General features: G+C 44.7%; 2 protein-coding genes and 1 pseudogene across 2 annotated transcripts in view; 2 read left to right on the top strand and 1 right to left on the bottom strand.

The window, feature by feature from the left end:
- The window catches only part of TMOD2 (tropomodulin 2), a 54,254-nt gene extending 32,662 nt beyond the window's left edge, over positions 1-21,592 (bottom strand). Inside the window, exons 1-4 of the mRNA XM_086710690.1 lie at positions 21,461-21,592; positions 7,972-8,166; positions 6,192-6,348; positions 1,023-1,145 (exon numbers count right to left, since the gene is read on the bottom strand). Of these exons, the coding sequence (XP_086566816.1) occupies positions 1,023-1,145; positions 6,192-6,348; positions 7,972-8,097 (406 nt within the window). The 5' untranslated portion in view covers positions 8,098-8,166; positions 21,461-21,592. The remainder of the gene's footprint in view (positions 1-1,022; positions 1,146-6,191; positions 6,349-7,971; positions 8,167-21,460) is intronic.
- Positions 15,953-21,849, top strand: LOC147580223 (uncharacterized; annotated as a pseudogene).
- LYSMD2 (LysM domain containing 2) overlaps positions 21,749-23,061 on the top strand; it is a 35,477-nt gene continuing 34,164 nt past the window's right edge. Inside the window, exon 1 of the mRNA XM_086710693.1 lies at positions 21,749-21,860. The gene's annotated coding sequence lies outside the window, so the exon portion shown is untranslated. The remainder of the gene's footprint in view (positions 21,861-23,061) is intronic.

Below are 23,061 nucleotides of genomic sequence, written 5' to 3'. Positions count from 1 at the left end.
GCTTAATTAGGGTAAGAAACTTTTTTTTTTTAACATTTATGTATTTATTTTTGAGAGAGAGAGAGAGAGAGAGAAAGAAAGAGAGAGAAAGTGATTGGGGGAGGGGCAGAGAGACAGGGAGACAGAGAATCCCAAGCAGGCTCTGTGCTGTTAGCACACAGCAGGATGAGGGGCTCAATTCCACGAAACGTGACATTACGACCATGAGCCAGAATCAAGAGTCAGGTGCTAAACCGACTGATCCACCCAGGTGCCACAGAAACTTACTTTCAGTACATAGCCTTTTGTTGTTGTTGTTATGTTCCAGTAATAGTTTATTTACAAAAACAGGAGGCAGGTCACAGTTAGCTGACCCCTAATCTACTGCCATCTTGACTTCCCATTCTTCTATACTATTTGTGTTTTGCCTATCTGCATGTATAATCAATTCAAATCATAACAACATTTACTATTTTGTTGCTATCGTTAAGAAAACAAGAAAAAGATGAGATCGGGCTGATTGGCTTTACTTCCTGCGTGGATGTAATGGTAAATAACTCCTGCTCCATTGTGGGGCTAACAAACCTCTTAGTGGCAATCAGAATGGAATGGTGACTGTGGGGAAGGGCAAGAGCTTCATGAATATTTTATGAGGATAAAATGTGATAAAATGCAAATATGAAAGCTCCTTAGAAAGAGTGAGGGCTATTATTTTGTTGTTTAAATTCTCAGTGCTCCTTTAGATTTATTCCCTTTGGTTTCTCAAACTCTTGAATTTTGTAACATAGGTATTATTGGGACAGTTTACATCTGAGATAGGACTCTAAATTTTATAGCTGAGACACATACAGCAAAGTAAGGTTTGCTCAGAGAGGTTAAGTCACTTGCATTGAGTCTTACAGCCACATAATAACAGAAGACAACCTGGTATTGCAATCCTTATCAGTAGTTACAGAGAAGCTCAAAGGCTGCTGCTGGGGTGCCGGTGAGTGCCTGGAGGTCACAGAGCCAGACAGGCAAGGTTCCCAGAGTTGAGGACTAACCTGCAAGATCATAGAGTTCGGTGTCAGAGGCGCTGGCCAAAGCTTCTTCTAGTTCTGGGTCAAGGGTCACTTTTTCTTCTTTACGAGTTTCTACGGGCTTTTCTTTGGGGATGAAGACTCTCCCTTTAAATCAGAAGAAAAACAATAACCATTGTGTGTTGCTGACCAGGGTAGGGTAAAAGGACTGACCAGACAATGCAGCTCTGGCCACTAAAAGTTGCATGCCCAATTGGGATTCCTTAATTGCTGGGATGGCAGTAGCATTAATCCACTATCAGAGGGAAGGAATGTCAGAGGAGGAATCCTGTGTTTTGCAACACAAAGATGTGAGGAGACAACAGTCTTTAAACAGACAGGGAAACGGTAGTTTTTACCTCTCTACCATTGATCGCCACCATTGCCCTTATACCTGGACAAGAGAGGTCCTGCCACAGGCCCCACACTTTAGAGGGCCCCACTCTGGTCTTCCTCTCCTGCAATCTCCCTCCTCCCCATATCGAGGAAGGAGTCATGGGGTCAAAGGGACATTACCATCCAGAATCCAGGCCACCTGCTAGACCATGCTCCATGCATCTAGAACCCTGGAATTCTCTGCCCAAAGACACCTAAACCTGCTTCCAAGGCCTGCATGAATCCCTTCCCCGTGTCACTCTAGGCCAAGAGGAGGCTATTTGTGGGTGAGTATAGATGAAGCTTGGGTATGTAGGCTGGGTGTCAAATATGTGTGCTGAAGCCCAGCAGTGTAAGACAGACTCATATGCTTGCATGAAACTTTTAGAAGTCCAAGAATCCTGGCTTTCTAGGTGTATTTGTAGCAGTGTGTGTGTGTGTGTGTGTGTGTGTGTGTGTGTGTGTGTGTGTGTATTATTTATTTATTTAGTTTGAGAGAGAGAAAGAGAGCATACATGAACAGGGGAGGGGAAGACACAGGGAGAGAGAAAATCCAAGCAGGCTCTGCGCTATCAGCATAGAGCCTGACACAGGGCTCAATCCCATGAACCATGAGATCACGACCTGAACTGAAATCAGTAGTCAGATGCTTAACTAACTGAGCCACCCGGTGACCCAAACATATATATTTTTTTTAAGTTTGTTTATTTTAGAGAGAGAGAAAGAGCATGAAAACAGGCAAGGGCAGAGAGAGAGGGAGAAAGAGAATCCCAAACAGGCTCTCCACTGTCAGAGAGGAGCCCAATCTCATGAACTGTGAGATCATAACCTGTGCTGAAATCAAGAGCTGGATGCCTAACCAACTGAAAGACCCAGGTACCCCACAGTATAAAACATATTTTAATAGTTTGTTAGCTTTTTTTCAAAAAAATTTTTAACGTTTATTTATTATTGAGAGACAGACAGAGCTTGAGCATGGGAAGGGCAGAGACAGAGACACAGAATCTGAAGCAGGCTCCAGGCTCTGAGCTGTCAGCACAGAACCTGATGTGGGGCTCGAACCCACAAACTGCAAAATCATGACCTGAGCTGAAGTCAGACACTTAATCAACTGAGCCACCCAGGCGCCCCAACAGTTGGTTAGCTTTTAAATATAAAAAATGGCACATGGACTTCTATTTGTGTTCTTGCTTTGGACCTTGCAAATTGGAGGTTCCTGAGGGACAAACTGGTGCTCTTCCAGAGTTTTTCCCCCTAGACTGATATTGTTGACTACTATGTTGATGCTGTATCTAGGGTCACTTGGACTAGTGTAGTGACCTGGGGACACAGCCACCTCTCTAGAACATACCAAAGGAAGTCAGATTTAAAGGGAGAAATCAGGGTTGACATTTTTAGAATTATGGTGGTCTGTGAACAGCAAGGTACTCTGTGCTTCCCATATGCACATACTCTGCCAGCAACTCCTGCTTCATTCTGTCAGCCAGATTCCATTTACTTTGACCCTGACTTACTTCTGAATATGTCGATATCTATGCCCTACCTCACCAGCCTCAACCTCTGGACTGATGATCACATCAGTGGGAGAATCGCATGTTACCTGCTCCTAACACTCAGCCAGGTCAACGCACCCACATCCCACATGGGCAATGACTCATAAAGGGAAACCCAGGACATTCCAGATCTGCCATAGCAATACTCCAGACCTACTTGCACTTTTTTCCAATTCCTTCCAGCTTTTGATTTGTGGTTTCTTTTTTGGAGCTGCTCTTACTTCTTGGCATGATCTTTGACATTGTTCTCCTCCATTTTGATCTTTGGAGTTCCCTAAAGACACACCCTTCAATTGCCCTCTCCTCTGTCCCCTTGGGTAGAACAGACAGCTGGCTCCAGCTTCAGCCAATGGGGACCAACACTGTTTCTAGGTCTCCATGGCTAGCCACTCTTCCCTACTCCCATTGGAAAGGTAAAGGTCAAACCCAAAGTCAGTAACTCTCCTTCATGAATCCTCTCCAAGAGATGTCCCTGGTTGCAGGGGCTACAGACTTCCTGATAGTTTACCAGATCTTCAAATGCTTGCATATGTTAACAGGGACTAGGTAGAGCTGGGCACCCTAGAGAGACACCACTGCTTGTGGTCAATCTGGGGTCAAGGTCTCTACCATTGACCATCAACCTGCTTCCTGCCTCAGCATCACATAAACTGCCACATTTCCCAGAAAGAAGGAAAATACACTGGAGAATGATGAAAAATACAAGAAGAATGACTAGAAGATAGAAAATGAAAAAGAAAATAACGAATCAATAACATCTCAGATGCTAGGGTTCATCCCAGACTTATTTTTCATAGTGTCTGCAGCCCAAAGCATTTTCCTTGCGGCTCAGATGATCTTGATTCCAGAGTCAAATAGGCTTCTACATTTCTCCTTCCTGGTAGTTTTTAGGATTACCCAAAACACCAGGTACACAGGTCGCCCCCAGTTGTCAAAATTTAGGACAACTGCTGGTGCATATCCATTTTTAGGGTGGGGCAATCACACATCATGTTCTAAGTGAATAAAACCATCACAGAAAGTTAAATGTGGCCCAGGAACCTCAGGGCCCAGGGCACACGGTATTCAGAACTGAAGTTGTACAGCCCCTCTTCTGAGGCTTTCATGATTGCCTCCCACCACTCCCAGTTGGTTAGCTGGGACCAGGTCATCTGCTGGTCCTTCCAGGGGCGCTGCAGATTCTGCTCTGATCCCTCCGCTCTGTTTGGAAAACTTGCTCTCTGCTCATTTTGTCCAACTGTGTTGCTTGTCAACCTTCTCCTAAGCACTATGCAATTTGTGTGCCCCTTCTGTATTACCATTTACTACTCAGACTGCTCCTGGACTCCTAACTCCCATGTGAAACATCTGGAAATTAATCTGGATTGAGAGATACTTTACCATTGCTGCTCCCCCAGACCTGTACTCTGAGAAGAAGCAACCACAACTTTCCTCTTATTATTCTGTCACTATCCTAATATTGGATGTTAATTGGGATTTTATTGAAGATTTGACATTGTAATTGTTCTTTCACAATGAAATCGATCCAACAGCAGTTACACTGCCTTAGAAACAGCTCCATATTTCTATGGTATTCCTTAGTTATTTGCCCAATTTGTCACTGTCCAACTTCACTTTCTTAGTAAATTGACGTTATCAGTGGTGCCTGATGCATCAAATGTGCACAATTCAGAGGACTGCCAGATGTTGCTCTGACTCATGCCAACTGAGGAGCTATGCTCCTGTCCCCCAGGACCCCGAACAGCAGCTCTGAGGTGGCATTCATTCGAACCTCTGTTTATCAAGTGCCTCCCCAGTGCCAGTTTCTATGCTGGGATGCAAGAGAGACACAGTCTCACTGTAGGGATCTCTTGTGGGATCTCAATGTGGGAAACACACAAACCCAAAGTAAATAGACAAAATGATGAACAACACTGAGATAGTGCCGTGAAAGCAATAAATGAGTGTCATGGCAGAAAGAAGGGAAGGTCAGGGAAAGCCCAAGGACCTGACATTTAAGCTGAGATGTTTAGAATGTGACAAATGGGAATGTGGGTCAGAAGGAAGGGGCCATGAGAAGACCCTGGGATGGGAAAGGAACTTGGCAGATTTGGGGAAATGAACAACGACAATGGGGCTAAGACTTAGCAAGAGAAGGGGAAATGAGATTAGAGAGGTGGGCAAGGTGAGCTCTCCCAGGGCTCTGAGGACCACAGTAAGGATTTGAGACTTGAAGCAGGGGAGTGACATGATCTGATTTGCATTTTAAAAAGACTGTAGTTGCCATGAGGTTACCAATGATTCCATTAGTATCCTTGGGCCCAAGTCACTGTCTGCAGCTGTGGAAACTGCACAGGCTATTGGGACCCATTTTTCCTCCAAACGGGAGCCCAGGGTTAAGAGCTAAGGAGGATGGGTTTTCCTTGTCTTGGAGAAACATCCCTTTGCTCCTCAGAGCCTCACCAGGACGATCACAATGCTTTTCTCACTAGACCACAAGCTCCTGGAGGGCAAGGTAGGGTCTTATTCACTGTGGCCCCAGCACCTGGTGTCTGGGAAATCCTGGCTGAGGGAATGGTTGACTGCACTGGTCTCTAACGGTAGCATCTCAGGTTAGGGGTCTGGTGCCACCACTATCCTAGACATGGAGTAGAAAGGCCTTGAGGGGACGTCTGCAGCTGGTCAAGCACTGGGCTAAGAGAAACACACTAATGCCTATAAACCTTTGAGGCACGACACTACCTCATACTGCCAAAGCTTTTTCTTTGGGGTTCAAGATATTTTTCATAGAACTAACTTGAGTACCATCACACTCTAAGTATTCATTTATTTAGCCTATATATTCTGCCGTATTTTTTTTGCTGAGTAAACATCATTTTTTTGGAGGAGTTTCAGGTTCACAGAGCACAGTACAGAGAGTTCCAATATACTCCTTGTCCCACACTTACAAACCCTCCCCCATCGACATCCTGCAGCAGAGTGGTACGTTTGTTATAACTGAAGAACCTACATTGACATCATTATCACCCAAAGTCCGTATATTACATTAGGGTTCGCTCATGGCGGTGCACATTCTACAGGATTGGACAAATATACACTGACATATCTCTACCAGCCATGATTCTTTTAATAAAGAATCCAGTTCTTGGGCTTCCTTCCCACTTCCAGGTCAGTTCCCTTGCTGGACCCCCTGTGACAAGGTATCCGGAGTCCCTTTGTCCCAGGATGTGGTACCTGTGGTCCTTACCTTTCTTTTCTCCAGTAAAGGGCACAAAGTCTTCCCTGTCTTTCTGTTCCAAAGCCTCCTTCTCCAGGTACATAAGGAGGTGCTCACGATCAAATGGGCCAGTGGCTGCTTTCTGTGTCTGGTCTTTCTGTCGCAATCCAGCCGGTAGCAGGGCGCTCTGATGACACAGAGGTGTGAGCAGGAAGGAAGGTGTTTGCCCTACTGATGCTCTGTTACCCGCCCCCCACCCCAGCCCTGCTGATACTGGGGAGGCAGGGCACCTGTGCAGAGACGTATACGTGAACTGAGGACCGAGGTCTCTGGCATGTCTCTGAGGCCCTACTTGCTCTAACATCCTGTGCTGAGAGGAAGGCTCCCAGTGAGTGCAGGCAGAACATAAACGGCTCGAGCAGCCTCTGAGTCTTCTGTAGCTGCTTTCTAGAATGTGGTGGCAAAAGTCCAGCCACCCTTTGTGGCCTCCTTCCTCACAGATCACACTTAGGTTTGGCCAGCTCTGTACCCAATGTGCTCCTAGGCAGGCATATGGAGACAAATGAGGAGCCAACATGGCTATCCTCTCCTTTCTCTAGCCTCTCTCCTAGGAAAACATCCAAGCACGTGAGCAAATAGGGTAGATGCTGATACTTGCTTGATGAAGCTTAGGGATTCCTTAAGTTTCAAAACTAAAAAAAAATTTTTAAGTAAATAAAATATCCAATGTCTGGCCTATCAAAATATCATATAAATAATTTTTAGGGACATTTTTATTTATAGTAAAAACCACTATTTTGGATGCCTCTGATTCTAAGTTTAAGATAACACTATCAGGGCTGAAGAAAGTGTTTGCTAAACAAACACTGTAACAAGCTACTTAGCATTTCAAGAGCTGATAAAAATATTAGAAGCTCCACTTAAATTTACATGATATTGTTGTTACAATAACTCAAATCTATCCATTGCTGTAAGATCACCAAAGGTTTCAAGTTATTTATGCAGTTTTTAAAAATAAGATATAAACCAGATCTGTATTTGGGGGTAAAGACTTGGTTTAAATACCACCTCTGGTGTTTACTAATATGGGATCTTATATAAATTACCTCTCCTAGTTTGTCCCCCTCATATATGAAATGGGAATAAAATTTTTTAATTTTTTTAATTTTTAATTTTTTAAATTTTATTTATTTGAGAGAGAGAGAGAAAGCATGCACAAGTGGGGGAGGGGCAAAGGGAGGGGCAGGGGGCAGAGAATGAGAAAGAGAGAGAGAGAGAGAGAGAGAGAGAGAGAGAGAATATCCCAAGCAGGCTCCACACTCAGCATGGAGCCTGACACAGGGCTCGATCCCATGACCGTGGGATCATGACCTGAGCCGAAATCAAGTCAGACACTCAACTGACTGAGCCACCCAGGCGCTCCTGAATGAGAATAATATAATTTACTCCAATGGCTTCTGTGCCCAGTAGACTGTATGACCTCACAATAGAACTTTGGTAAGATTTGTTCCCTTTCCCTCTTTCTTTTCTTCCTCCCTAAGTCAGACTGTTCCTTTCTTAAGAAATGGAAAATATTTTTTACTATTTACATTAAATTGGTTTTTGAGAAATACGTTTGCCGTATTATACAGATGTGGCTACTGAGGTTCTTTATGAATTTGTCAGAGTGAATCACCCAGAACCAATCAGGGGAAGACCCCAGAATTTGCATTTGGAGCTAAGGGATCTCTCTACCATTGTTTAATGACCAAGCCACACCATTTATCCCATACTATCATGACCCACGCTGCTTCAGTTCCAGGTCACTAACCTTGGGATCTAGGTCATCAAGAACATTTTCCAACTGTTTCAGTTCCTCTTCTGAGAGTTTGCCAAGAAGCTCATCTTCATCGATGTTCTTGTATTTCTCCAGCTCTTTTTGAAAAGGGAGTGCCATGGTTTCTTATATGCCCTTCTCATGGGTCATGAACATTTAAACAGACCAGCTTCCCAGGACTTCAGAATACTACAAATAAGAAAGAGACACTGTTATTTTATTCCACGAACTGGACTTATTGACAGGAGACAGGGCTCTGCTATCTGCCAACGGAGTCTTTATTGGACGAATAATTCAAAGAAAAGGTAATATCACCTCCCTCCACAGAGCAACCGGACAGCTTACAAAGGGTTTTCATATGCATTCTTTCACTTATTTAGATCTTTCCAAGCGGTCCAGAAAGGAATCCTGGACAGATATTAATATCCCATTTTACAGATGAAGATTCTGAGGCAAAGGTGGCTAAGTGCCTTGCTCGAGGCTCCAGAGCTGGCATGTGCCAGGCGTCCTGGTTCCCAGTGGAGTAGAGAGCCTTTCTACCACACTACTCTGCCTCCTCCAGCTTTCCATAGAAAACAGTGAAAAACAATGCACCAATTGTAAAGCCGTTGTAAGAAGCATACTTGTGTCTTTTCAGGGAGAGAGTGATGTGAGGAATACAAAATGGGGCTCATTCAGGAAAGAGTCTGGAATGTCCGTGTGAGAAAGCATTGTTCATTAACTCCCTGCAATTCATCTAAGTAAGATTCTAAAATCCTGACTACATACTCTCTCCATGTTTCTCTTTTCTTCTTCCCTCATCTTCTGTTCTCTTTCTAGTCCCATAGTCCCATTTCTTTTTCTTTTTTTTTTTTTTTTTTAAGTAGGCTTCACTTCCAGTGCAGAGCCCAACATGGGCTTGAACTCACAACCCTGAGATCAAGAACTAAGCTGAAATCAAGAGTCTGATGCTTAACTGACTGAGCCACCCAGCAGCCCCTAGTCCCATTTCCTTTTTGTTTCCTTAGTCATGCTCCCTATCTCGTTATACCTCTAGTCCATTCTCCTTCCAACCCACTCTTTTATACCACCTCACTCCTAAACTTTCACTCAAAATGAAATTTTTACTCAATCCCGTCTTTCCTGCAGAGGATTTTTCATCTCTCCTCTTGAAAGATAATATTGCATTTAGGAAATAGCAAGGTGCTTACTTAGCTGATTGTGTTTCTCCTTAGGCAGTATTAACCTCAATCAGATCTTTCAAGGCAATTAATATTTGCTGTATGCCTACTATTTGTCAGGCACAGGTCTAGACAGCAGCAACACAAAGATAAACAAGATGTGATCCTTCCTTCAAGAAGATCACAGCTCAGTGAGACACCCGCATAGAGATAACACCACTTGTTAAGTGTTATAACAGAAGGATTAAATAGGTTTAAAAACACAAGAGGGAGGCACCTGGGTGGCTTAGTCGGTTGAACATCCGACTTTGGTTCAGGTCATGATCTTGCAGCTCGTGAGTTCGAGCCCCATGTTGGGCTCTGTAATGCCAGCACAGAGCCCAGAGCCTGCTTTGGATTCTGTGTCTCCATCTCTCTCTGCTCCTCCCCTGCTCACTCTCTCTTTCTCTTTCTCTCAAAAATAAATAAACATTATAAAAAAATTAAAAACACAAGAGGAAATAATCATCAGGTAAGAGAAGTGGAGAGTTGAGGGGAAACTGTGAAAAAGGTGTTGCATTTGAGCCCTGAAGAAAAAGACCATAGATGGGTGTGGGTGGGGAAGGATTATTCCAGAGAAAAGGGCAGCATAGACAAAGGCACAAAGATAAGAAGGTAGGTGGTATGTTGGTGAAGGGTTGATGTGTTATGGGGAGAGGAAGGAAATAAAGGCAAGACAGGGACACTTGGGCAGGGCCTTCCCTACGAGTCTTGCCAAGGACGTTGGGCTTTATTCTGTCGGAGACGGGGAGCCACCACACATTTTTATTTTTATTATTATTTTTTTTATTTAAAAAATGTTTATATTTGAGAGAGAGAGAACATGAGGGGGTAGGGGCAGAAGGAGAGGGGGTGAGAGAATACCAAGCAGGCTCTGCACTGTCAGCACGGTGCACTCAGGGCTCAAACTCACGGACCATGAAATCATAACCTGAGCCAAAATCAAGAGTTGGATGCTCAACTGACTAAGCCACCCAGGCACCCCCCCCCCACCACAAATTTTTAAAGTAAAGGAATGATCTGACAAGTGCTGTTTTTTTATAGAAAGTAATTCAAAAGGTAAGAATGAAGAATGGGTTGGCATGGGAAGAGACTGGGTGAAAGTGAGCCACTAAAGGGCTATTAGAATGTTGCTCCCTTCTCTTATTAATTCAACTGCTCACCACATTCAAGTTTGTGGTTTTCTACTTGGGTGTCTTTTCCATATACAACATAACTCTCTCATTAGCCAGATTTTTTTTTTTTTTTTTTTTTTTTTTTTTGAGAGAAAGAGAGAGAGAGCATGGGAGAGCACAGGCACTGTGCCAGTAGGGGCAGAGGGAGAGGGAGAGAGACAGAATCTTAAGCGGGTTCCACGCCCAATGCAGAGACCAATGTGGGGCTTGATCTCATGACTCTGAAATTAAGAGTCAGACACTTAACCGACTGAGCCACCCAGACGTCCCTAGCCAGACTTCTTTTAAGCTTCCACTGCTATAGTCCAGTGAAACAAACAAACAAAACCCTCCTGCAAAAACTATCCCACTGAAATCAGAGAACAATTGGATCATATGCACTTTGTTCTGGTCTCTGCAACCGCTTATTTATCATGTGACACTGGGCATAGATCTAAATCTGCCAGGGCCTTAACCATCAAATGAACTGGTTGAACAATCCTACTTAAAGTTACACAGTTTTCCACATTTAACATTCTGAAATTGAGATGTGTTTTACAACGGATGATCCTACGATTACTGTTGGCCCAGCAGCAGTCAAGATGTACTTGACATTGCCTACGAATGCATAAATATCAAAAGCACCAGCTTCAAAACTAGAAGAATGGGTGTCAGGGATTTGGAAAAAAAAATCCGCAGGGCTTTAAAAAATAGTGCACCACTCTTTTGAAACCTAATGGAGAAGGAGTGAGAGAGGTGGTGACTCAGGCATGTTTAGCAACCCTCCCAAAGGAAGGCCCAGGTTAAGCTAGCTCTACATAATTACAGAGCAGGGTTAAGGGCCCAGCATTAATGCCTTTTAGTTCTTTTATAGGTTTTTAAAAAAATTACCACTCTTTTTTCTTTAAGTTTATTTATCCATCCTGAGAGAATGCATAAGTGGGGGAGGGGCAGAGAGTGAGGGGAAGAAAGAGAGAATCTCAAGCAGGTTCCACACTGACAGCTGCTCAGAGCCCAATGTGGGGATCGAACTCACAAACCGTGAGGTCATGACCTGAGCCGCAGTAGGCTGCTTAGCCGCCTGAGCGCCCCGAAACAATTACTACTCTAAATGGCACAGAGGAGATACTGTGTGGAAAAAAACCAGACATTAATGGCTGAATCAAAAAGTGGCCCAAAGGTTGAACTCTAAAGGTGAAGAACTTTTAAGAATACTAACCAATTCGTTTCACTTGCACTTTCCCTTTTTATGCCCAGGGTGATCTATAACTTAAAAAATGTATTCATAGAAGCTTTATTTCAAACCAAAAGCTGTAAATAAACTGAATGATCATTCGTAGGTCAATGCATAAACAAATCGTGGTATATCTACATAATGGAATCTATCAGAAGTAAAAAGGAATGAACTACTGAAACACACTAGAACGTGGAGGAACATCAAAATAATTATGCTGAATGAAAGAAGCCAGACCCAAAAGAATGCATATGGTATGACTCCACTTACTAAAATGCTAGAGAGTGTAAACTAATCTATATGACAGAAAAGTAAATTAATAGCTGCTTGGGAATGGAAGAGAGAGAGGGAGCAAAGGGGCAGAGGGGAGGATCCGGAAGGGGTATGAGGAAAATTTTGAGCTATACATATGTTTGTTCACTACCTTGATTGTGGTGATGGTTTCACAGGTGCGTGCATGTTAAAACTTAGCAAACTGCACACTTTAAATATATGCAATTTTAAAAGATAAATATATGCAATTTGTTATATGTAAATTAAAAGATGTCAAAAAAGTCTATGTGTAAGTCTAAAGCTGCTCTTTCAATAAAGTCAAAATTATACTTTTAAGAAAATGCATCATATTTTAATTGACAGCATTTTTTCCTTAGTGGTACACAAAATATTGATGTTTTACAGTCAGTGGTATCGTAGAGCTGATAAGATTCTATTTGTTTCTATTCCAGGATTCTACAACTATCCTCCCAATTTCACATCTTCCTGTGAAACTGACTTGCTCTCCTGATTTTCTAGATCATACAATTAATCTATCAGTCATTCACATTAAAAACTTGGACCACCCTCAGATTCTTCCCTGCCTTTTTTTTAATGTTTATTTACGAGAGAGAGAGAGACAGACAGACAGAGAGAGAGAGAGAGAGAGAGAGAGAGAGAGAGGAGGGGCAGAGAGAGGGGAAGACACAGAATCTGAAGCAGGCTCCAGGTTCTGAGCTATCAGCACAGAGCCCAACACAGGGCTCAAACTCACAAACCACGAGATCATGACCAGAGCCAAAGTCAGACACTTAACTGACTGAGCCACCCAGGCGCCTGTCTCCCCCTTCTTTTCATGTCCACTTGGTTAGCATCTCCTGTAGACTCTTACTGCAACAGAACTTTTCACACCACGCCTTCCTGTCACTCTTGTTTTGGACCTTTGTCCTTTGGGCCTGGATTACTCTAATCACATCTTGAAAGGTGTCTGTTCTTCCTTCTAAGCCACCAGTGCACCACAATCAGATCATCTTTCTTCACACTGCTAACAAGCCACTTCTCTGGGCAAAGACTTAACAATGGCCCCCTCTTGTCTACAGAATGAAAATTCAGACAGTCTAGCATCCAAAACTCCCATAATTTGGCTTCAATATGCACTTTCTGTTTTCTGTCTTCATTACTTTCTCCAGGGAGTTACTCTACTCCAGCCAAAAAGGCTTATTCGTTCTCTGTGATAGGCAGAATAATGACACCCTACAGATGTCCAGATGCTAATCCTCAGGACCAAGAATATGATACTTTACATGGCAAAAGGGACCATGTGGGTTAAATCAAGGATCTTAAAATAGGGAGATTATCCTGGATTATCTGGGTGAGCCCAATGTAATCACAGGGGCTCTTAAAAGATGGAAAAGGAAAGCAGAAGAGCCAGAGAAGACATGATGATAGCAGCAGAGGGTCAGGGTGATGCTGGCTTTGAAGAGAGAGGAAGGGGGTGAAAGCCAAGAAATGTGACTGCCCTCTAGGAGCTGGGAAAGGCAAGGAAATGGATTATTTTCTAGAGCTTTCAGAAGAGAGTGCAGACCTGCTGACACCTTGATGTTAGCCCAGTGAAACCTGTTTTGGATTTCCAACCTCCAAAACTGTAACATACTAAATTCTTGTTGTTTTAAGCCACTGAATTTGTGACAGTAGCAATAGGAACCTAATACACTTTCTTACCCATACATTTCCATGTTTCAAGATAATTATTTGAGTATCTTGTTTGCCCCTCCACATCCACTCCCCACCTTGCTCTGTGCCCCAGGAATCTAATGTATTTACTGCATGAATGGGCTCTCTTGCTCTCTGGTTTATGTTTGGCCAACAGGAGGCTCTACAAAGAAACCAGAGAGCAGGGAACAAGGAGGTTGGTCCAGAAGGTCCTTTCTATACACAGCTGCTCTCCCATCTAGCTGACTTCAGGCCTGGGGGTGGTGAAGGGTCCCTGTTGTGACTAGTGCCAGATTTCTGTCTTACTGAATTCCCTAAACCCGCTCTGCATCTTTGTAAATAGCCTCTTTATTAAAACTTCTTCAAACTGTTCAGTTTGAGTGTGTCCTCTGTTTCTTGTTGAAACCTTGGCTGATACAGTAATATTCCTTGGAATGCCCTGCTCTATGCTCATGGCCTATCCATGTGCTCTGCTTTTGAGACCTGGCTCAAATCCCAGCTCTGCAGGACCACAGAATGTCAGAGCCGACTGAAGCCTTAAAGAGCATCCAGTCCAGCAACATAGATGGTTTTTCTCCTACTTCCCCGGTCACTCCGTCTTGGTCTCTTTTGGCAATTCCTTTTCCTCCATCTTAACTACTGGCATATTCAGGTCCTGTTTTAGAACTTCTCTCCTACGAATCTCCCTGAGGGAACTCAACACCTCCAGAGTTTTAACTATAATCCATATCTTAAAGACCCCCAAATCCATATATTTGTCCTAGACTTTCTTCCTGAGGCCTAGGTCCAAATATTTCCAACTGCCAAGCCAACATCTTTCCTTGGCTGTCTCAAGCACCTCTGAGTACTCTCATCATTTGTCCTACCAAACAGCTTCTCCTCCTCTAGAATTTCCAGTTGGTGCCAAGAAACTAGGGAGCCATCTTTGACACATTCTTTTTCTTGTCTTCTCCTCACCCATCCATCACCAAACCCTGTCCTTACCTGAACATGTTAGAATCCACCTATTTCACTTGTCTGTCCTGCCACATCCAGTCTTAACCCTTTGATCCTTTCTCCATACAAATGATCTTTTTAAAAAACTCTGCCTTATTGCTTAAAATTCTCCAATGGCTTCCCATTGCCTTGTGGATAAGGATCAAATTCAGAGTCCGGCCTCTGTCATCCTCATCAGCCTCATCCTGCACTGCACTCCCCATCCCTTCCTGGCTCCAGCCTCCTGGACCACCTCCAATTCCTGGATCATGCCTTATGTTGCTCCCTCTGCTCAGAGCACTAGTTACCCCACCCCACTCTCAGTTAAATGCTGTCTTGTTCATCTTCTCGCCTCATGCAAGCTTCAATTTCTCCGGAAGGCCTTGTTCAGACACCAAGACAAGGTCGGGGTCACTCCCCTCTCCCATGGCATACACCCTTGATCACAGCTCTCCTTGACTTCATTACCACTGCTTGTTTTACCTCTGCCTTCCTTGCTAATCTCTGTGAGGGTGGGAACTATACCAGTTTTGTTCAGTGTTATAATCCTGGCTCTCAACACAAATCTTGACCCAGAGTAGGCATCCAACAAATGCAAATGAAGGAAGTGAGCTCAGAGAGGTGAAGTGACCCACTGGTCCAGAGTTCATTCCACTACATGCCTCTACTCTGTGCCATGGAACTTTCTGAGACCACCTAAGACCGCAGGAATCACTCCTTTTCCTAAATTCACACTATGTCACCAATTTGGTATCCATCCCTTGCTCTCTCATTATCTTTTCATGTTTGTCACATGTATGGTTTTCTCTCCAACTCTTACCACAAACTCCCAGAGGACAGGGACAACATCATAATTCTTTATATTCTTACGCTTCTCAAGCTCAGGTTTGTATATTCATTTAACAAATAAGTACTGAACGCTCACCTTTTTCAGATACTGCTGGGACAAGAGCACTGAACAAAACAAATGATATCCTGTGCTCCAACCAAGCTCACAGTTTGGCAGGGCAAGAGACGTTAATTAATTAGCTACAGTAACGTGTTAATAGAACGGTACCCTTAAAACAAACCGCATACACTGCATTTAATGAAGGGGTGTCAAAGCCAGAAGAGAGAAAAAATAGTGCATCCTCCTGGAGCACAACTTTGACTTAAAGATCTGGGGGAAAGCTAGTTACTATCATTTAATAAAACACATAGGTATACTGCGGAGAAGAATGCAGCATTCACAGAATTGTAAGAGGCAAGTTGCAGATCTCTGGCTCATGATTGGCTGGCCTGCTTCAGCTCCGTCCTGGGCCCCACAAAGGCTCACATCTGGTCACTCCTCCCGTTGGCGATGCCACAGTGGAAAGTCTGCAAAGCGCTGCTTCAGCCTCCCCTCCGGCACAGCGTCTGTCCCATGGCAAGCACTCAACGTGCAACAAGATACAAATGTACACGCTGGAATGAAGCGAGTGCCAAGCAAGGCTTCCCAGAGTCCAGGTGGGCACGCACACCAAGTCAGTTAGGAGAACGGAAAACGGAGGAAGGACTAGAGCTGAAGGACAAATGACCTGGGTCTTCCAATCACTCTTCTATTACCCAAAGACACAAGCCCTGGGGAGGAAAACAAGGAGTGTGGCTTTCTTTGCTTCTTTGTCCACTACCTTATTTGTACAACAGCGGTATGAGAGGAAAAGCAGATACCACACCAAGCGCCCAGCCTCTGGCCCTGCCTACACACAAAGACTTGGAGCCAAAGCCAAAACAAGCAGTCCGATTTATTAAACCCCGTCCAAACCAAAGGCGAATTTTTACAAAAGACTACGCAAAAAAATACTCTTAAAAACACAGTGAAAAGTTTTTAAATGGGCAAAACTGTGCCGTTAAGTTACTTTGGCGTATACATCTCTAGGAAGGCTCATAGAAAGGACAGACACCGCACTGGGAGAGGAGGGGGCCAGGGAGGGGGCTGGAGAAGGGGGACTCAGGCTTCAACTATACTGGTGATGATTTATTCCCAAGTAGGGGTGGGGAAGTGAGAAGTTGCTATTCTTTATTATAAATCTTCAATATTTCATAATAGTTTAAAAATAACCAGTGAACCAACATGCACAAGGGTCAAATCTACACTTTCTGATAGTAAATTAGAACAAAATCGGCATATCAATGTATCTTCCAACAAGACATGAGTTATTCCTATATATTTAATTCCTTTCTAGCTGTAGGCAAATGCAAAAATGTGTACAAAACACATAGTCTGTGGGCACCTGGGTGGCTCAGTCAGTTAAGTGTCCGACTTCAGCTTGGGTCATAATCTCACAGTTTGTGGGTTGACGCCCCTCGTCTGGGCTCTGTGCTGACAGCTTAGAGCTTGGAGCCTGCTTCGATTCTGTGTCTCCCTCTCTCTGCCCCTTGCCCACTCACGCTCTATCTCTGTCTCTCTCTCAAAAATAAATATTTTTTTTTTTAAAAAAGCAATAACCACATAGCTTGTGTTTTAAAATCTAGCTATTTGAAGATGGCCCAGTCATGTCTATTTCTCTTTTCCTTCTTTTTCTTTCTTTCTTTTCTTTCTTTCTTAACAAGCAAATGGCTCCTGTCATATTCTGGGAAATACTTTCAGAGGATGAAGGACAGAGAATGTGGTAGGATGCGGAGGAATTTCAGGCAAAAACTAGACAAGGCAATTGAAGGGAACAAGCTGAAAGGGGAATGAGAAACAGATCTCACCAGACTGAAGACTTTGTCTCTGAGACTACGTGTTAACTTCCCAAACTTATCACACAAAATTTCCCATAGCTCAAATTGTGCTTGAAAACAGTCTCCTTTTAAGACCACGTGCCTACCGGTGAGCTACCCCCCTCCAGGTTCATAAGACTTAAAGCAAGGGCCTTGGACTCAACCAGCCCTGGGTGGGATGGCTACAGGTCTGTGTGCAAGAGAAGCTTTTCCAAGCCTCTGTTCTTTCCTTTGCAAGACAGGCAAAGAATAGTACTTATTTCAGAAGGTGGAGGTGACGCTTAATAGGATAATGTGCATAGCAGGCACGGTGCCTAGCACATGCAAGCCCTCAGTCAAAGCCATTTCATTTTTGCCCTTGGTCTGGGAATAGTCTTTTATTTGGGGTATTTGTTCCCTCTGTTATCCTTGTCAGGATCTGTTAAATATAGAGAGGCAGCAGCTTCTAAGAGTTCCAGGTCAGCGTTGCCAGGTGTAGCAAGCCACCATGTATAGCCTGGCCAAAGAAGGAGATAGGTTTCCACATGGGCAGACAGCAGCCAAGAAGCTTCCTGGCTGGGGCAGAAGCTCTTTAACATGGAAGTTTTAGACTCTCTGCCACACTGCTACCTGGTTTGTAACTCTCTTGGCAGGTCCTGCTTCCTGCTGCTGCCTTATCCCTTTGGCCCGATTCTGTTTTCTAAGGAGTTTCTATTTCCTGACTTCTTGCACTGCACTTGGGTATATGTGCCTTTTTAGTTTTTAACTGCCTATTGGTTCTGGCCATATTCCCTTGCCTTGCCTTCAGGAATTAATGGCTTCTCACTTCCTGACTGACACTATGGGTTCTCTACTTTCTGTCTTTTGATTCACATGCCCTCCCAGCTTCTGCCTGCTTAGGTAGTCTTTGACCTATTTTGTCTCTTACTCTGGCATCTGTATTCCAGCTAGGTTTTGATCAATGTTTTGTTATGACTTATAGGTACTATGTGCACCTCGACTCGTGACTGCTTATCAATATGATATGCAAAATACTTAGCAAATGGTATGGAATGAGCACTGCCCAGTCAGAATGGTTATCAGTTCTAAATATCAGGGATGGCTGTCCCTGTACATAATGGCTGAACAGCAGCCCAGCTTACTAGACTCTAGACGCCTTCAACTGCCCTGATGAGAGGCCTCTCTGGGCTGGTGCCTCATATTTGCTCCCTACTCAACTCCAGCCTTGGCACGGCTGGCCTTGTACCCTGTTTCATGAGCTCCTATTACCCACCGTCCTAGAGCTGACCTTCTCATTAGCACTCTACCCAGCTTTCAATAGGGGAAACCTGGCAACCTACTTAAAGAGATGGGGTAGCCTTGAGGCCAGTACAGAAGGGCAAAACATAAACGTAGAAGTATGTATATTCCAGGTATAGCAAAAGTATCTTTGCAGCAAAAGGCTCTGTATAAAATTGTGCTGTTTCTTAAGAGTTCATTCTGTTTTCCTGCATGGACGACAGGAAGTCTCTTCTGCACATGCCTTCTATGAGCCTCTTTGAACCACTCACTTATGGTCTATAAGAAACAATTTGGTTGTATGCAATTTACAAATAAAGAGAATGAGAGGAAACCCTCTCATTTGACAGAACAACTTCTGTTCTATCAAAATGCTGGATCTGTTCTTTCCTCAACACTCCCCTAACTCAAAATAAAAACAACCCCTGGAACTTCCTTCTATACGGACACAAATCTTGAATGTAGAGAGGAAAGAACGGTGCTTTCAGGATGGTTCTTGAGTAGGGCTAGCATTTCAAAGGTTTGGGAATTATCAATACTTTGAGGTTGGAGTTAGGGGATGTAGTATCATCAGAATAAATGATTGATAGAAGCCAAGAAAAGCCAAAAAAGGGGACTTCCCCTGAGCCTACTCACACCTCCAACAGGATTTTAATCTTGGAAACTCAAAGCCACGGATTCACTGCGGCTAGGTATCACTAACCGCACAGTTCTCCACAATCCTTTCTCTTTATTGACTTTCTAATTTTATTAATCTCTCCCACTGTTTTAATTTAAAAAGTTCAAACTTACAGAAAGTATAAAAGAACAGTGTAATAAATACCAGGATACCATTTTCTTAGATGCACTGCCATCATTTTGCTACATTCCTGAGCTTCTTCTCTTACCCTTACACTTTTCACTTTTTGCCCTTTAATTAGCTCAAAGTTGGGGATATCATGACACATTTCCTCTAATACCTGTACTTCAAACGACTAAGGACAGTGTCTTACATAACCACAGTACCACTACTGCACCTAAGAAAATGAAAAGTAATTCCGTAATATTATTTAATATGCAGCCCATGTTAAGTTAAAATTCTTCCAGTTGTCTCCAAGTCATTTTTTATAGCTTTTTTTTTTTTTTCTGATCTAGGATCCAAAGTTCACAAATATCAAGTGGTTGTTACATCACTTGAGTATTGTAATCTGCAATACTCGCTGTTCTCCCAACAGTCACCTTTCCAGTCTTTATGGAACATTGCATAGGTGAAATCATGACGTTATTGCATCCCCACAGGACACTCATAATAGGTGCTGGTGTGCTTGAGCACTAGGCTGAGGTGATAACCTCCTCATTTTTCCATTGGATGGCCACTTTTTCTCTAGGTAATTTGTGGTGAGATAATCCTATTCTCTAACAACCTCTGAAAGGTTCTGAACCCATGGAGGAGTCCTTGCCTCAATCAGTTATGGAAGAGTTTGCACAGCGCTGGTTTTCTGGTTCTCTTATTCCCTTTGTTGTGTATTATTCAAACAATGACCCATCAGTCCTTGTCCTCTCTTTCCTCAGTGCGTTTGCTCTCTGGTTACTTCTTACTGGGGCTTCCCCCCACTTCCCCTCCCCCCCGCCCCCCCCCACCTCCTTGTTGACCACATTTAACCAGCCTCGAAAGACCCTCTCCCTTTACCCGCAGATCTCATGACTTCGCCTTCAGCAAATTAAAAACAAAAGCAAAGAAACACAAGTTGCCTACCAATTTACAGTAATTTACAAACATTAAAGTGGCTGTGATACATATTTATTGGGTTCGACTGAAGAGAGTAGAGAGAGGAAATCAGTTTTATTTTGTTTTTAAATTGGATTCCTAAGCCCTGAAAAAAAAAAAATCTTTCCTCTTCACTAGGGTAAAGTCACTTGTTCTGTCACAATCAGGCTTTTTGTAATGGTGTTGAACAGAAGCGACATCATCCCTTCAGTTCCCTCATAGGAGCATCTAGGAAGAACAGATGTTTGGAAATGATGGGCCCAAACGCCCCATTTTACACGGATAAAGAGACTCAGAGAGGTGAAGGGGCTTGCTCAGCTCCTTAGTGGTACAGCTAGGACAGGAACCCGGATTACAAAATAACCTCCTGCGATGTTCTTTTTCATTCCCTTCCCAAGTGCCTTGTGATTCGGCCGTTTAATGGGTAAGATGAAGCCCTTGCATTCACGGCCTCCTTCATTGCTCATTTGCATTTTGCCTGCATCACCTTCCCACCTTTGAATGCTTTAAGTATAAATTCCCATTAGAAGCCTTTTATTAATATTATTATTTTAAAATCAATCTTCCTTTCTGCAGATCAACAGGGAAAATTTAGGAAGACTCAGGGAGCACATGCTACCACTACTTTAACCAGAAAAAAAAAATGAAGGTCTTGAGGACCTGCAGCATCAGGCCGCTCCGACTGCCGCTTTCCCGGAGGCTGAAACGCCCGGCGGGTGACAGCTCCAGGGATCTTAAAAAAAGATGCCAGCTAGAATCCACCCTTCCCCATCTCCCGCTTTAACGATGCAGTGACAGGCACAACGCTCCAGGAGCTTGTCTAACGTTCACCGGAGAGAAGAAAGTGGGGAACAAAGCCCAGCTTGGAAAAACCCAGCCCCGCAGCGCGAAGACGGGAGACCGCGCCCTCACTGCAGCGGCCCGCCGGGCTGCCGAGGCTGCGGAGCCGCAGTGCGGAGCGTGGGACACACACCCCGGCGGGCGCCTCTGGCCCGCGCCGCCCCCCGCCGCCCCGCGCCGCCCCCCGCCGCCCCGCGCCGCCCCGCACTACCCGCCCGGCCGCGGAGGCTAGAAGCGGCCCGGGTTCCGCGCGCCCGCCCCGCCGAGCGCGGACGCAGCGGAGCATCCTCAAGCCCCACGGGGAGGGCGCGGCCGCCCACGCGCTGTGGGCCGGGGTCTGCAGACGACGCCTGGCCCCGGCCGGCCCTCACCCCCGCAGCGCGCTCACCCTTCCGTGCGCCCATCCCGGAGCCGGCGGTGCGGGCCGTAAGTCCGTCTGCCCCGAGGTGGCGGGGCCGACCGTGCAGGGGCGGCGCCGTGGCCCGGGCGAGCGCGGCGATCAACAGGCGGCTCCCGGCCGGGCGCGGCGCTGGGGCGCGCGGCGGCAGCGGAGCAGCCTGGGAAGCGTAGTTCCAGGCGGCGCGCAGCGGCCGGGCGGAGGCGGGACCCCCTGCCGGGTCCTCCCCTGCAGGTGTCCTCTCCCGGAATCTACGTCCGGACCCCGTCTCAGCTCCGCAGGCGCCGAGGACCTCAGCCTTGGGAGAAAGCTGTGCAGCCTCTTTTGAGAAGCTCGGGGCTACGGATAGGGTGGGTGGCAAAGGCTTTTCAAGCCTGTGAGGAGCAGTTGGGTGAGTGAGCATCTTTACGCGAAAGCATGAGTTTTTACAGGCTTTACTGGGGCCTAGGGCGGGGACCCGGGAAGGAGGAGTAGCTAGGGTAGATGCCTGCAGGGACGGCTTAAGGTAAGACAGGTGGAGTTTAGCAAGGCTGATTTAAAGTTTTGGGGTTAGGTTGTTGGAGAGCCCATGCAGGCACAGTGGCTTTTACTAGATGTGAGACTAGAAACTCTGCCTATCGAGTCTTGGCAACCTCATCTGTAAAATAGGCTTAAAACCTAAACAGGTATTGTGAGGACTAAACCCATATTAGGTGCGTGTACGAAAGCACCTCTGTTAGGCACTTAACACACCCGTAATAAAGGTCCCTTCCTTGGGGGTTACAGGGGTTCCCGGGCACACTTCTCGCCTGGAAAGTCCTACCTACAATAAATACTAAGTTAAAAACAGGTGAGCCTCATTGGGCTGGTATATGTTAAAACACGCTCAGCTTGTTATTGTCAGCCTTTTAGCCCGTTAACTTCCTCCCGGAACGTACTGAAATGTGCTGTCTGCCAGGTTCTTGGGCGCTACAAAGATAGAGAAAATACAGTCTTGTCTCTGAAGCATGAAAGTCGGGTGGGGTGGGGTGACATAGGACAAAGACAGATATTACTCAAATATATGGCATAATGGGGTTATCTTCCAGAAGCTTTCTCTAATTAGATGTGCTGTCTCTCCTTTTTGAATGCTTCTTGCATACTTCTACTGCAACTCTTGTATATAGCATTTATCTCAACTGTAAAAGTATGTTGAGTTTTGTAAGTGGCTGTTATGCAGTATTTTACATTATGATGAGATTTGCATCTTAGGGATGTGGTGGAAGGGAAATAAACCAAAGGGATGGATGCAGCATTGCTGGTGTAATCTGCCTGAAATAGGCAAAGGGTGAATCGAGGTGAAACAGCATCATGATCTAGCATGACTTGTGCAGTTATCATGTGGAAAAAAGAAAAAACCAAAACCCCCCCAAAACAAAAAACCCCAAAACCAAACCACTAAAAAACAAAACCACAGAGGAAATTCCATATTTGAAAATAATAACACAACTTTGCATTTGTGAAAATGCTTTCCTACTCAATGTTCTTACTTGATTTTGGCAACAATCTGTGAGATACAGAATGAGGATTTTCCCCCAATTTCTTAGAGGCACAGAGAAGTGATATGACTTACT

This window comes from Puma concolor, chromosome B3, assembly GCF_028749965.1.
Source record: "Puma concolor isolate L17-30 chromosome B3, mPumCon1.1.hap2, whole genome shotgun sequence".
NCBI classification, from domain to species: Eukaryota; Metazoa; Chordata; class Mammalia; order Carnivora; family Felidae; genus Puma; species Puma concolor.
This window is presented reverse-complemented; position numbering and strand designations above follow the sequence as displayed.